General features: G+C 31.4%; 1 protein-coding gene across 3 annotated transcripts in view; it reads right to left on the reverse strand.

Annotated features, from left to right (window-relative positions):
• Positions 1-15,396, reverse strand: part of LOC107451897 (protein-L-histidine N-pros-methyltransferase) — a 376,215-nt gene that overhangs the window by 4,122 nt on the left and 356,697 nt on the right. For all 3 annotated transcript variants that reach the window (XM_043038695.2, XM_043038696.2, XM_043038697.2), the window contains exons 4-5: positions 4,815-5,033; positions 2,986-3,179 (exon numbers count right to left, since the gene is read on the reverse strand). In XM_043038695.2, coding sequence (XP_042894629.1) covers positions 2,986-3,179; positions 4,815-5,033 — 413 coding nt within the window. The remainder of the gene's footprint in view (positions 1-2,985; positions 3,180-4,814; positions 5,034-15,396) is intronic.

The raw sequence follows: 15,396 nt of genomic DNA on the forward strand, positions 1-15,396 counted from the left end.
TATTGGAAAGATCGAAGAAGGGCGAAAAATAACAGATGTTGCCAGGGAGTTCGACATCGCTCACAGCGTTGTTTCACGGCTGTGGAAATAATTTAAAACTACTGGAATGTGTAGTAGGAGGCACGGGGGATATCGTGTTAGAAGTACGACGCCTGCAGAAGACAGATACATCGCCCTATCAGCAAAAAGGAACAGGCGAGCCACAGCTCAGCAAGTGGCAAATCAGTTTCTTGCTGCCACAGGACAGCAGATCTCCCGAAAAACTGTTGCCAGACGTTTGAGGTGAGGAGGACTATACGCCCGCAGACCTGTTGTGTGTGTCTCATTGACCGACCAGATAGCACCGTACTGCCCGTTTGCAATGGTGTCGTGAGCATCACAATTGGACTGAACAGGACTGGGCATGCGTACTATTCTCAGATGAGAGTAGGTTCAGTCTGTCATCGGATTGTAGACGCCAACTGATCTGGCGCGAGAGTGGTACTGGTTATCGTCTAGAAAATATCCAGGAAAGGGGCCGATATCCGATATGCAGTGTCATGGTGTTGGCCGGCATCATGATCAATGGCCGCACGCGCCTACATGTGGTTGCGAATGGGACTATGATGGGCAAACGATACATTGATGAAGTTCTACTTCCTCATGTTCGCCTTTTCCGTGGTGCTGTCGCTGATAAATTTATTTTTATGGACGACAACGCAACATATCATCGAACACTCGCTGTTCAGGATTGTCTAGACAGCGAGGGTTTTTAACGCCTCGTATGGCCATCACGTGCTCCAGATCTAAACCCCATTGAAAATGTTTGGGATGCTTTGGGGAGGCAACTTGCTAGTCGAAACTATCCTCCGACAAACAAGAACACCTTCATCCGTGCATTGACAGAGGAATGGGATAAATTGCCTCAACAGCTGCTGGACAATGTTGTGCAAAGTATGATACGACGTGTAGAATGTTGCATCACACTCCACGGTGGACATATCCCGTACTGACACCTTTCTTCAAGTTGCCTGCTGACAGTTAGATGCATTGTTCCATTTTTCCGTACGCAGCATCAAATGAAAATTTTTTTTCTTTCAGATGTTTCATAGCTTTTGTACTTTCCGGAACAATGCATATTCTTTATTCTAATGTCTGAACAGTGTGGCAACTATATTTTATCCCACTAGGCCTCATATCACGCTTAATGTTATGCTACATTGCAATTTGTGATCCGTCCTTAGCAATTGTCCAGCAGTGTANATACTTATAGTGGTAGTTACGCCATTGTGGGGATTTAATTTTTGACTGTGTCAACCTTCATCTATTAAAAGGTACCTCAAAATACTGGAACTGGAACTACATTAATTTTTTGGGGCACCTACACAATTGTGTTTATTCCCAGTAGAAAACTTGTTGTGCCTGATAAGATTACTTAACATGTCTTATATACTAGTGATTCGGTATTTAATATTTATAGTGGTAGTTACGCCACATCATTATTAATAAATATTTTTTTCTTTGAGAACAATATTAATTTCGTTTATTGCATTTTTTAATAATTAAATACTAATTTGCTTTTAAATTATATTTTTTGTGTATTTTTAATTAATTTTTTGTTTACAAATAGTATTTGTAGAGGTCCCATCGCAAAAGGTAAACAAAGCGGAGGAACACTGGAAGCACGGAGTAATGCATCGATACGCGGAAGGATATCGAATGTGCTAAATGGATAGTTAACAGTCTGATCGTTGATCACGCTCATCGTCCGTTGCTGTACTGATTCTTTTTTCTTAAAATATCTTAAAAATTTTCTAAATGATCATTATTAAAGTACAGCTGATTGTTATTGATCATGATCATTATTAAAATAGAGTTGATTTTTAAGAATCTTATAATGTGTGTTCAATGCATTACTACAGCACTAATTTAAATATAAATTATTTTAATTTATTTATTATATTTTTTGGTTCCGATATATTATTGGCATTTAAATTACAGTTATAATTAAATTTTGCTGCTGTTTCTAATGCCATGTAACTATTCATTCAAGTAACAGTACACAAAATTTATTTCAAATCAACGATATTGGAACTTTGAAATGGCCAGCTAAGTCTCCAGATCTCAACCCAGTCGAGAACTTATGAGGTGACTTCGTACGAAGAGTTATTGTAAATGGGAGACATTTTACAACATCAATTAAGTTAAAATCTACTATCGAAGATGAATGGCAGGAAGACGAATAACCGCTAACTTTTTTGAAAACTAGTTTCATACCTAAATACTAGAATATTTAAAGCAATAAGGAAAAATGAATCTTACACAAGCTTTTATTATTTTTTAAATTTTTTTAGGGGGAGGGGGTGGCTTGAAGTTTTTATTTAGGCTGAAATACTAATTTTGTACACATCACTTTTTCTTGATAATTATAAAATTACAAATTACCTGTTTGTTGCATTATTTCTCAAAAATGTTCTTTAAGAATTAATAATACAATGATAAATTTAAATCACTTTTATTTTCATTTCCTCAAAAAATGTTCACAGGGATTAAAATTTTTTCTTAGACAGTATAAATAAGTTACAGTATATAGATGCAAGTTAATGACTCAGTTGCTTTCAGAAGTCTTCAGAAAGTCCTACCAACAAGCTAAAATAACTTTTAATGTAGTAATAATTTGTAGTAATATAAAGAAGTTTAATAATATATAGTTGAAGAAGTTATTGTAACTTCTGTTTCGCGTTACCAACCAAGTATGTTCGATATGACAGACCAAGATCACTTTTAATTTCAAATAATTCATTTTAAAAGTGGTTTAAATCGCGGAAAGAAATGCTTTTTTTTTATTATGCTACCAAAAATACAATATCTTCGTCTGAAACAAAAATTTACAGTGAAGTTTTGAAATTTGATTAGATCTTGAGACCGATTTTATGATATCGAACACGTAAGCAATAAAGAAACTAAAGATAATGCCGAGTCAGGTTTCTAATATTTTCAAATTACCTGATTCGACGTACTGACTAAAGGGCAGTACAACAGCTAAGATCAGTAGACCTCTTTCCGGATTCAATTTTCTTCTAATTTGCTGAAGCAGCGTTACTGGACAGTCGCAGCGATCTAGAAGATTTAAGCAGCTGATCACGTCAAAATATTGCGGACTATCGTTAGTCTCGTACCATTTCTCAACGTCCAAGACCCTAAAATAAAAGAGAATCGATTAGAAATAATGGTTTAAGGACATGGGTGATACGAATTGATATGATACCGGCGAAGTTTTAAATCCCACTTTCTATAGCATGCCTAAAATAAGCCGCCAATGTACACTCTAAAAACTGTACCTCTGATTTCAGAGGCACATTTGAATCATTTGTGCCTCTGAATTTAAAGGGCACAACGTACCTTTAAAAATGAAAGGCACAATGTACCTCTGATTTCAGAGGCAAAATCAGATGTACCTCTTAACTTGNTTTTTAAAGGCACATTAGTTATGTGCCTCTAACGCGAGAAAATAAAGGGTACATTTAGCTTGTGCCTTTTATTTAAGAGGTACAGTTTTTAGAGTGTATGAATCATTGCACATTTCTTCATTCTATAGAATGCCAAATGTGAAACCGGCAAATTATGAAGTACATCTTTGATTCGCTTCAAATATCACTAGGCGAAGCTGTTAAATTATTTTTTTCCGTAAATTTTTTATTTTTATATTTTTGCCTCAATTTCTGATTTTTTATATGAAAATTCATATTTTACACATTTTGAAAATCAAATGAGAAACCGGCAAAGTATAAAATTCATCTCCGATTTCGAATATCATGAAGCAAGGTTCTTGATTTCTTTCTTTTTTTTTGTTGTTGCTGTTGGGAATTTCTTATTTTATACAGTTTTTATCTCTATTTCTTATTTTTTTTATATGGAAATTCATATTTAACACATTTTCTAGGCATTCTATAGAATACCAAATACATCTCCGTTTTGTGGCGAATATCACATTGCAAGACTCCTAACTTTTTTTTATCATTTTAAAGAATGTAATTTTACATAGCTGAATACAAAAGTCGATCGAATAGCGCCTAAGAAATCTAATTTCAAAAATAAGACTTTTTTTTAAATAATTATCTTATTTTTATTTATTTTATTTTATCGTCGTCGAACAGCCGATCTAATTTCTGGTTTATGACTACTATTGTTCAACTCCGTAATCTTGTAATTTTGGATCCAATCCAGAAGACAAGAGAACTCCTGGATCAAGTACTGGGAGAAATTTTGCCTTCGTTGAGGACTTTTTGATGGAACTAACCAGCATTTGTGTTACACAGACAGGAAATTCACGAAAACTCTCACGGTTTGCCCGGCGGCAAAGGGACTCTAATCCATGATTCGTTTGCCACTGAGGATGTTTTATATCAGCACTGTGATCGGTGCGAGCCGGGTGCGGAATTTGTATCGATCAAAATTCGAAACCGGTCCAAACTCATTGGAAGGCTATCTATTTTGCAACTATCGTTGAACAGTCGACCCCAAATTTTGAGTTTACGACTACCAATGTTCAACTCCGTAGCCTTGAAATTTTGAACCCAATCCAGAAGACAAGGGAACTCCTGGATCATTACCCCCAGAAGTAATTATGGACTTGAAGGACTTAGTGACCCAGACAGATTTAGCCAGCATCAGTCTGCATTTAATACACGAGGATTCTTCGGTCGGCTGGATTCGAACTCCCGTTCTTACGAACACGAGTCCAACGCCCTATCCTGGCCCCTTTAAATATCTAATTTTAATTTTGAGTTTTGAGAACGTAAAAAAAAAGTTTAGTTCAGTGAGTACAATAATACCTGTAGCCCTTCGAAGTAAGTATCTTCCGCATAACACCAGACATTTCTGTGACGTAGGTTTGCTTAAAATAGCTCGCCATGATGTCAGTAACTTTCCCATCTCCAGCACCTAAATCAAGAAGATTTCCATCCGATTTCCATTTAGTATTCATCCATGTTCCAAGTAAGTTCCCAAATTGAGCATCAGAAAATACAAACATAGACCCTCTTCCTAATAATCTAAAAAAGTTTAAAATGTTTTTAGCGATTATTGTTTTATTATATATTCTCTGTAGAAAAAACTAGATAGTTAGAAATAAAAATAATTAATTTTATGTAGTTGTAGGCCTTAAAGTAGTTATTCCCAAGCATAGACCCTCTTCCTAATAATCTGAAAAAATCTAAAATGTTTTTAGCGATTATTGTTTTATTATATATTTTCTGTAGAAAAAACTAAACAGTTAAAAAAAAAATAATTAATTTGATGTAATTGTAGGCCTAAAATAGTGGTTCCCAAACATAGACCTACTTCCTAATAATCCGAAAAAATCTAAAATGTTTTTAGCGATTATTGTTATATTATATATCTTCCGTAGGAAAAACTAGACAGTTAGAAATAAATATAATTAATTTGTTGTTATTGTAGACCTTAAAGTAGTGTCTCCCGAAAGGTGATCCAAGGGAACCTAGAGTTTTATAGAAGGGTTATAGGTGTTAAAATTCGTCCTAGAATCTAGATTTTTTTAAACAGCAATAATTTTTTAAAGTAGTAACTGCAATTATATTTAGTTGAGATCAATAGTTCTTTAGTTATTTTTATGGGATCATTTAAGTAAAATTCAAGTGAAAAAATGAAATAGGACAGTTTGTTGATATTTATAGCAGTTTTTCTTTCTTTTTCATTTCAACGAAATCATAATTTAATATTATTTTAATTTATTATTTATTTAGTTTTTTATGCCCTCAAACGAAATATAAAACCAGCTAGATTTCTTCAGGCCAGAGAAATCAACTGTTAGACATAAAAATGAATTTTAAGATAAATTTATTGATAAAACAATGAAAACGAAATTTCACATTTCAGATTGAATAATTTCAAAATAATTGGTAGTCTGATTAGTTAATATGTTTACAATTACAAAAGTATTTTACTTACAAAGTTGGGGTTGTTCCTTCAAAAAACTATGGAAACCACCAAAAAACAAAAACTTTGGTGAAATATTCAAATAAGGTGTGGTAAAAGAAACAAAAAAGTTCACACTTCCTGAGGGGGCGTTTTCCTTCAAAACTATAATTTTTAGGTAAGTTAGAAGTAAAAGTTTAATGCTTAGTTTTTTGGTTTCAATACAATTAATAGCTGGCAAATAAGTCATATACATACTAGAAATTGCATTAAAACCAATTATACACTTGTTCATATTCTCTAAGAAGGGTATTACTCCTCTGATTATCCTTGATACTCTAGTCTTAGGTATTAGGGGGGCCGGAAAGTAATGTCGTTTCGGTGCATTTTATATTTGTTATCAAGATTTTATTTTTAATCAATAATGTATTCACCCTCGTTAGCAACAACCTTTCAATGTCGGATCAAAAATGAATCGGAAAAAAATATGATTTGGTTTTTAAGACTAACTAATATTTAATGCGCCGAAACGACATTACTTTCTGGTCCCCCTAATACTTTCGAAAGAATATTTTTCTTATTTTTCAAGCAATTAAATGATGGAATATAACTTACCCAGATCCTAATAATGAAAAAAAAATTCACATTCCTTGAGAATGACACTATCCCCATATAACTTTTAAATACCTTAAAAATATTTTTTTTTACAAATAAATGTTGGAATGTAACTTATATGGATCCTAGTAATAAAAAAAGTGCCCATTTTTGCCGGGAATAACTTTACAACCTGAAAAAACCATACCTCCCAAAATAAATTTATACTTAATTTTTTTAAAAAATTTTTTAAGCAATTAAATGATAGAATTTAGCTTATTTATAACTTAGAAAATAGTTTTCCTTTGAGAGAGGAACATTCTTCCCCCTTAAAACTCTCAATTCTAGGCTCTTTCAAACAAAATTTCAAGACAGATTTTATTTTAAATTATATTTAAGATTTTATTTTATTTAAGCAATTAGATGTTTTAAAGGGCAGGAGGAACTAATCTTTCCTCAAGGTTGGGGGAATATTTTTTTTTCATTGCTGGAATCAATATAAGTTATATTTAAGGTTTAATAGCTTAAAGTTTTAAATAAAAATCTTATTGAGAAACAGAGGTAGTGGACATCTTTAACTTATATTTCGAAAACTACAATTTTTCGGAACAAACCCTTCATAATACTTTTGATTTTAAAAGTAGACTAAACTCTTACGAACTACACTAAACTCTTATTGAGAAACAGAGCCCGTGGACATCTTTAACTTATATTTTTAAAACCACAATTCTTCGGAATAGACCCTTCATAATACAAGGTGTTTCAAAATTATCTTTACAACTTCAAAAATTCATAACTTCGAACATAAACTAGATATTTATATTGTGTCTTTTGCATGTATTACTGCAACTAATAAAGTTTTTTTTCAATAGGCTGTAAAGTTATAAGTGAGGATGTGGACACCACAACAGGAAGCTCAATGCGTCTCATGGTTCATAGAGACGAAATCAGATACACAGGTTCAACGGAACTTCAGGACAAATTTCCAAAGAGACCCTCCATCCAGGCATGGCACACAAGCTTCATGAGCACCGGATCAGTATTGCATAAAAGTGGAGCCGGACGACCCAGCACAAGTCCAGAAAATGTGGAGCGAATACGGCCATGAGACGCATTGAGCTTTCTGTTGTGGTGTCCACATCCTCACTTAAAACTTTTTAGCCTATTGAAAAAAAAACTTTATTAGTTGCAGTAATACATGCAAANAGCGATGGCTGGTTGATACGAACTCCCCATCCGGCTTACACCAACCACAGTACAGACTTGAAATATCCTCAGTGGTAGGCGCATCATGTGTTAGAGTCCCCTTACTGTCTGGCTGACCATGGGAGATTTTCGTTTTTTTCCTTTCCGTTTGACGCAACTACGAGTTAGTTCCATCAAAAAGTCCTCCACAAATGCAAAATTTCTCCCGATATTTGATTCTGAAGTTCCCTTGTCTTCTGAATTGGGTTCAAAATAACAAGGCTACGGAGTTCCACATCAGTAGTCGTAAACCCAATACGACTATATAAAATTGGGTCGACTGTTCAACGACGGTTATAAAATAGATAAAAACTTACCTGTAATGTATTATTGATGGATGAAAGCAAAATTAGCACATTGAGTTTCGATGTATTGCATGGAGTAGAAAAAATTTGAACATTAACCAAGATTTTAATTGGGACAATTTGTGTGTTGGTGCATGTCAGTATCAGGATAAATCATTAAGGGGACCGGAAAGTAATGTCATTTTGGTGCATTTGATATTTGTTATCAAGGTTTTATCTTTTATCAAAAATGTATTCTCCCTCGTTAGCAACAACCATTCAATGCCGGGTCGAAAATGCATAGAAATGGAGCGAAAAAAATGAATTGGTTTTTAAGACTAACTAATATTTAATGCGCCAAAACGACATTACTTTCCGGTCTCCCTAATACTTTACGAAGAATATATTTTTTATTTTTCAAGCAATTAAATGTTGGAATATAACTTACCTAGATTCTAATGATAAAAAAAATTCACATTCCTTGTGAATGACATTATTCCCCGTAACTTTTAAATACCTTAAAAATAACATTTTTACTTTTTTTTTTAACCATTAAATGTTGGAATGTAACTTTTTTGGATCTTATAGTAATAAAAAAATGCTCATTTCCGCTGAGGATAACACTACACCCTTAAAAAACCATACCTCCCAAAAACATTTTATACTTTTTTTAAATTTTTAAAATTTTTTTTTCCAATTAAATGATAGAATTTAGCTTATTTATAACTTAGAAAATAGTTTTCCTTTGCGAGAGAAACGTTCTTCCCCCTTAAAACTCTTTCAGTCCCGCAGTGGACTGATCGTTAAGACACGGTTCCCAGCAGATCACCGAAGTCAAGCATCACTGGCTGCGGTCAGTGTGCGGGTGGGTGACCACTTGGATCAGTCTGCGTAGGGACCGAGGGTGTGCGGTATTGGTCCTTGTTAAACTGTTCTACCGTAAAGTGCTCGACTTCGCGTGCAGGTCGTTGGGCTACCGAAGCAGAGGATCAAAATTGTGATGGCTTGTCTTCGGATCATCCTCAGGGATATTTCCCAGACCGTCGCCAATAGCCCATTGTGCAGTTCTAGTGCGGCGTAAATTAACTACTACTACTCTAGGCTCTTTCAAACAAAATTTCTAGACAGATTTTATTTTAAATTATATGTAAGATTTTATTTTATTTAAGCAATTAAACCTTAGATGTTTTAACGTTTTAAAGGGCAGGACGAACTAATTTTTCCTCAAGGTTGGGGATATATATTTTTTTCATTGCTGGAATCAATATAAGTTATATTTAACGTTTAATAGCTTAAAGTTTTAAATAAAAATCTTATTGAGAAACAGAGGCAGTGGACATCTGTAACTTATATTTTTAAAACTACAATTTTTCGGAACAATCCCTTCATAATACTTTTGATTTTAAAAATAGATCCTTCACTAAACTCTTATTGAGAAACAGAGTCAGTGGACATCTTTAACTTGTTTTTAAAACTACAACTTTTCGGAAGACATTGTTTTTGTTTTTCTCACCAAAATACAACCCTGACAAACGAAATTCCACTCCACAGTATTTATAGATTCAGAAAATTATCAGTACGTTTTTCCCAAATTCATAAAAACAGAAAACCTTGTATGACAAAATTTTATTTGACTGTGTAATTATAAATTCAGAAAACTATGAGTAGATTTTTCATACATTAATAGAAACTGGATCTTTTAGAAAATGTCTGAACAGACAATTCACAAAGTCTGGATCATATTTTCACAAAATTATGAGTACATTTTTCACAATCTTTGCGATATCAGGAGCTCTCATAAAATCTGGAATACGTCATGTAATTGATATTAAAGTGCTTAGAGAACAAGAAATTAAATGACATTTTGGAAAAATTTGATTTTCCTTTGGGAAACATCCTATTTTAGTCTTATTTAGTTATACCAAATAAAAGTTTTTGATCATATTTTTTATTTGATGAACCAAGATATTTATAATGGTAACCATCAAGTGGTCCCACCATAAGCCATTATATTTATAAGGTAACCAACATAAGTGACCACCACCCCAATCTAGGAATTTGGTTTACTTTATAATGGTTCAACATGGAAATAACTTATTTTGATAGTTTGTACCATCAGGAATTTCCATCATAGTAACTTAAAAATCAACTGCTGTAACAATCGATAAATAACCATCGCATACAACATTCAGCAATTTGTCAAATCTTTAAATTTAGGAGATCTCAGTGAATGAAGGTACTAAGAGGACCATCTTTAAAAGTTTTGGTGGGAAAAGTAGGTTACAAATGCATTAGGTTACAAATAGCCGACAGAAGGGAGTCGTTTAGTAACAAACTTAAATACCAAGAGTTCGAACACTCTGACGCCGACAGTTTATAACAGGCATCAGGGGATTTCGCCAAATAAAAACCTCTGGACAAGATATTAAGGCAAAGCATAAGCTATATTTTCTTATAGTCAACATATATACTTTAATGATAGTTTTCTACAATTTAAAAAATGTCACTTAAATTTGTTTTCCACCCAGCTTTTCAATAAACATCCAATGGAATAATTTTATTTAACTTCGGTAAAGTATAGGTATTGGAACCTTTCATAATAAAACTATTGGTATTAAAATCTTTCGTATTAAAATTATACTTATTAGAATCTTTCATATTAAAATTATAGATATTAGAATAGTTCATATAAAAATTATACTTATTAGAATCACATTAAAATTAAAGATATTAGAATCTTTCATATTAAAATTGTAGGTATTAGAATCTTTCAATATTAAAATAATAGGTGTTAGAATCTTTCATATTAATTTTATACTTATTAGATTATCTCATATCAAAATTATAGGTATTAGAATCTTTCATATTAAAATTTTAGGTATTAGAATCTTTCATATTAATATAATAGCTTTTAGAATCTTTCATATTAAAGTTATAGTTATTAGAATATTTCATATTAAAATTAGAAGTATTAGAATCTTTCATACTAAAATTATTAATGGAATCTTTCATGTTAAAATTATAGGTACTAGAATTTTTAATCTTAAAATTATAGGTATGAGAATATTTCATGTTAAAATTATAGGTATTAGAATCCTTCATATTAAAATTAATAGGTATTAGAATTTGTCTTATAAACTACAATCTATATTTGAAAACCATTTTTCCAAAAAGTTATTTAATATAGAACAGTAAAAATATTCGTAGTTAGATAACATTCCAAAAAAGAACTGATTTTTACGATATTTAGCAGGCAAATGATTTTCTGCCGATAGAAAATAATTTAAACAAAATTGGATTCAATTATTCCCTTTTTTGATTAATTTTAATTTTCAAAAAACTTTGTACTTCTTGTAAAATCTTTGCAACAGATTTGTAATTGAAAATTGGACCAGCCTCCAACAAGGATGGGATCATTTTTCAATGTCACTCTGGACAATGGACGACAAGGCACCCAACATTCCTCAACTAAATAAAAATTAAAAAAAGAAAGAAAAAGTGTTTCCGTTAAGTTTAGCCATGGTTCGTCACGAGGTCGATTGAAAAATCCCTCTTCTCTCCTGTGATTGGCTACTTTTCCAAAGTCTTTCGACCCCACTCCTTCCTGAAGCATCCCTTTCCGTACACTGACTCCCTCTACATCACTATCTCTCCAAATGAAATTTCACAAAATAAAAAAAAGAACTGAAGTGAAGTAAAAAAGAAAATTTTAATGGAAAACGAGAGACTGAAATCTAAGAGAGAAAGGTGATGCTTGTTACCTAGGTTACGAGAATGAGTTGCCGAGGACGAGAGGAAGATTATTCTACACTGGACTCGCAACCCCCATTGGACGACGCAAATAAACACAAAATAGAGATGTTTTTCCACCCCCACCTTTTACTTTTCTACAACCCCTACATTTTTAAATTTTTTTTTCATTATTATTATTTTTCTTTTACAAACAGCAATGTAAATCAATACTACTGAGCAAAAAAAAGTTAGGTGTTCAGTTATGTTCTGGCAGGGGGGTGGCTTAGAATTACAGTTGCCGTACACAGCACCCCCCCCCCTTTGTTATTATTTGAGTAAGAGCAGCATCTTAAGCATAAAGCAAATCGCTCCTCTTCTCTACTTAAGATGATTCGTGCGTGGAGAAGGCAGCCAAATTCCATAGTTGCAAATCAAGCAGACGAACACCCCATTGAAAAAAAAAAAGTCGAAGTTCCTCTGGAATTTTAAAATCTTTCCATCCCGTGAGGTTACAGTTACATCACTTCTCTTTACGAATATAGGTGGGGGGAGCAAATCTCAGCAACTGTACCCCTTCAACTATATACTCAGTGAATAAAAATACAAGTCATAAATGTCAACATTCACGAAAGTTTACGAGAGCTGGTGTTTAGGTAGTGCACGTGCGTTTTGAGTTGGCATAAACCCTTATAAAATGCAAACGGATACTTGGCAGTAGGCTTAGTAACGGGACATGGCGCGTAAAATTTCACCTTTTCTCTGCTATGCATATAGCCTATTTCGATTTTATCGACATATTTATAGTGTAAATATTCCAAGTTTGTATTGGGAAAGTTTAGTGAAACTTTATGTTAATTCTTTTGGTCAATTCGGTATGTGTGTACTTAATTTGCAGAATAGTTTTAATTTTGTTAAATTCTTCGAATTATTGATTTATAAGTTCACATTAATCGACCAACGGTTTCTTATTTGGGCAATTTTGTTTTAAAATTTCTCTTTAATACACATTTTCTTCATTGGTTAGCTAGGAAGAAAACGGGTTTTTTGAATTTTGCTTCGAAATTTCTCTTCAATACAAAAATTTCGTATTGATTAATAAGGTAGAAAATATTTTATTTTATTTCATTTCACTTATTTTATTTTATTTATTTGTTTTGTTTTATTTTATTTAATTTTATTACTTTCAGGGTCAGTTAAAATATTACGTAAGTACCTACCAGGGATAGGGGGTTTGAGATTAGTTTAATAAACGTAACGAAAAAATTACGTGTGAAAAATTTCAGATGTGGATTAAAAGTTGAATTCTGAAAAGAAAATGAGAAAAAATTTTTCCTCTATAGCTGAAGTCAACAGTTTTGAACACAAAAAATTCCTACAGAATTATCTACTCAAAACTTTATAGAATGAATTAAAACGTAAATTTTGTTTAATGCAAAGTTATATCTTTTTTCATTTGAATTTAATTCGAAACCTAGATTACTACTGTATAAGTCAAAGTTAAAGCAAAAAGAAGGAAAGGTTTGAAACTTTCTTATATAAGTATAATAGGAGGTTTCTGATTTGCTAATTCTTTCTGGCAAGGGGAAGTTCAAAATTACTGAAAATATTCGTATGTATTATTTAAACGGTTCTTTATTGTTATTTTATTATATATTATTTTTTTTTGTTGCTCAAATTGCAAAACGCAAATTCTGTACTTTAGACATTATTTAATGGGCTTTAGTTTTACTGATTCTTAGAGATAGGTAGACAAATTACAACTATAGCAGGCCTAAACATTTTAAACAACAAAAAAAAAAAAAANAAAAAAAAAAAAAAAAAAAAAAAAAAAAAAAAAAAAAAAAAGTATAAAGATAATACTAATGAGGAGTACTATGAAGAGTACTAATACCTTTTTTTTGTTAATTATTCAGATATGCTTCGAAGAAAAAAAAGGTGTAATATTCCAAATAACACATCAATTGTTTTTTAGTCTGATTAGGAAGAGGAAAAAAATGTGGTGATGAGCAAATGGGTTACAGCAGTTAAGAGTTTTCATGGAAAAACTGTGTTAAATGTGATAATATTTACTTCCAAACATACGTTTAACGCACAATTTCATATGATAGTCATAAACAATTAAAAAAACATGAGTTCCAGAGCACGATCGTTAAATTAAAAGTGTGCGGCAACGTGCTAACTATTAATCGTTAAATATATAAGATTTTATTGAAGTTATTTAAGCAATTTTCAAATTCCTAAAATTAACCTCCTTAAATTAAGAATCTATTAGTTTAATTTATTGAAACTAATACATAAACCGTATTATCTCGTTTCCGTGCAAGAATTAATTTTTTAATTCGATTTGAATTTTAGTTCTAAAAACTGAACTTTTTTTTGCATAAACTGCACAGCTATAAATTTTGCACTTCAGACAATTTTTAACTTAATTATAAATCGTTAAAAGGTTATGTTGTAATCACGTCTCATTTCGTTTTCGAATAAGAATAATAGTTTTTTTCTGATTCTGATTTGAATTTTAATTTTAAAAAATTGACTTTCATTTGTATAAACAGCTATTACTAATTATATTTATTTCTTAGAGGAAGAAGTTGGGGAGTTGGGACAGTTGCAGTTACACTTTCCCATTAAAACACTCTTTAAATATCAAAGTATGTTACTAATTTGCAAAAATATTCTAGAATTTAAATGCAGGAACTATATAGTTTTAAAGAGGAAACAAATTAGATATATGCTTCTCTCAACCCCAAAATTTAACTATATGATTTTATCTCAGGTTGTATCTATGTCATCAATTAAATAATTAAGAGCAATTTAAACAGATAAAAGATTTTTGAAGGGAGCCTTAACAAAATCATTAAAACTTAAATTAAAAGCAAAATTTGTCAATGAAAATTAAAAAAAGATTAAGTATTACTTAAAATTTCAATGTAATATCTATAAAACTGTACTGGTTCACATTTTCAAAATCTTGTTCGATTTAAAAAACAATTCGCAAATCCTTCCATTAAAAATTCAAATTCGATTTCAATTAGTAATTAAAAGTAAAGTTTAAAAAATTGAAATATAATTTAAAATTCTTTTAGAATTATTAATATTATAATATTTTTCTTTATTGGCTAACCTTAGAATTGAAGTATAAAATAATGTATGATAAAATGTTCTGTTTAAGTGTTTGATAAAAATAAAATATAAATATAGAAAAAAAGATTTTTTAAAATTCTTTTAAACCTACAATTAAAAATTAAATATATAAATCTTAAATATATAAATATATAAATAATAAACACATAAATATATAAATATTAAATACATAAATTAAATACTAAATTTGATATTAAATTTGAATATTAAATACTAAATTTGATAAAAATTCTTATTTTTAAATTGTGTACCAGAGTGTGTTTCGAATTCGTCAATAGATGGCGCTAAATGTCTACAGTTGATGAAGTATTTGGGAATGACTTTCTCCCATTACCAAGGCAGGGAAGATGTTCTCAAATCCCTTCATTGAGAAGAAGTTCAATACAAGGTATGTAAGAAAGAAGCTCGTCATCCATAAATAATAAACGCCGTATCTGGACATTTTTCAACGCGTTGGTAGCCATTTTTATTGCTTAGATAT

This window comes from Parasteatoda tepidariorum, chromosome 10 (genome assembly GCF_043381705.1).
Source record: "Parasteatoda tepidariorum isolate YZ-2023 chromosome 10, CAS_Ptep_4.0, whole genome shotgun sequence".
Classification (NCBI taxonomy): Eukaryota; Metazoa; Arthropoda; class Arachnida; order Araneae; family Theridiidae; genus Parasteatoda; species Parasteatoda tepidariorum.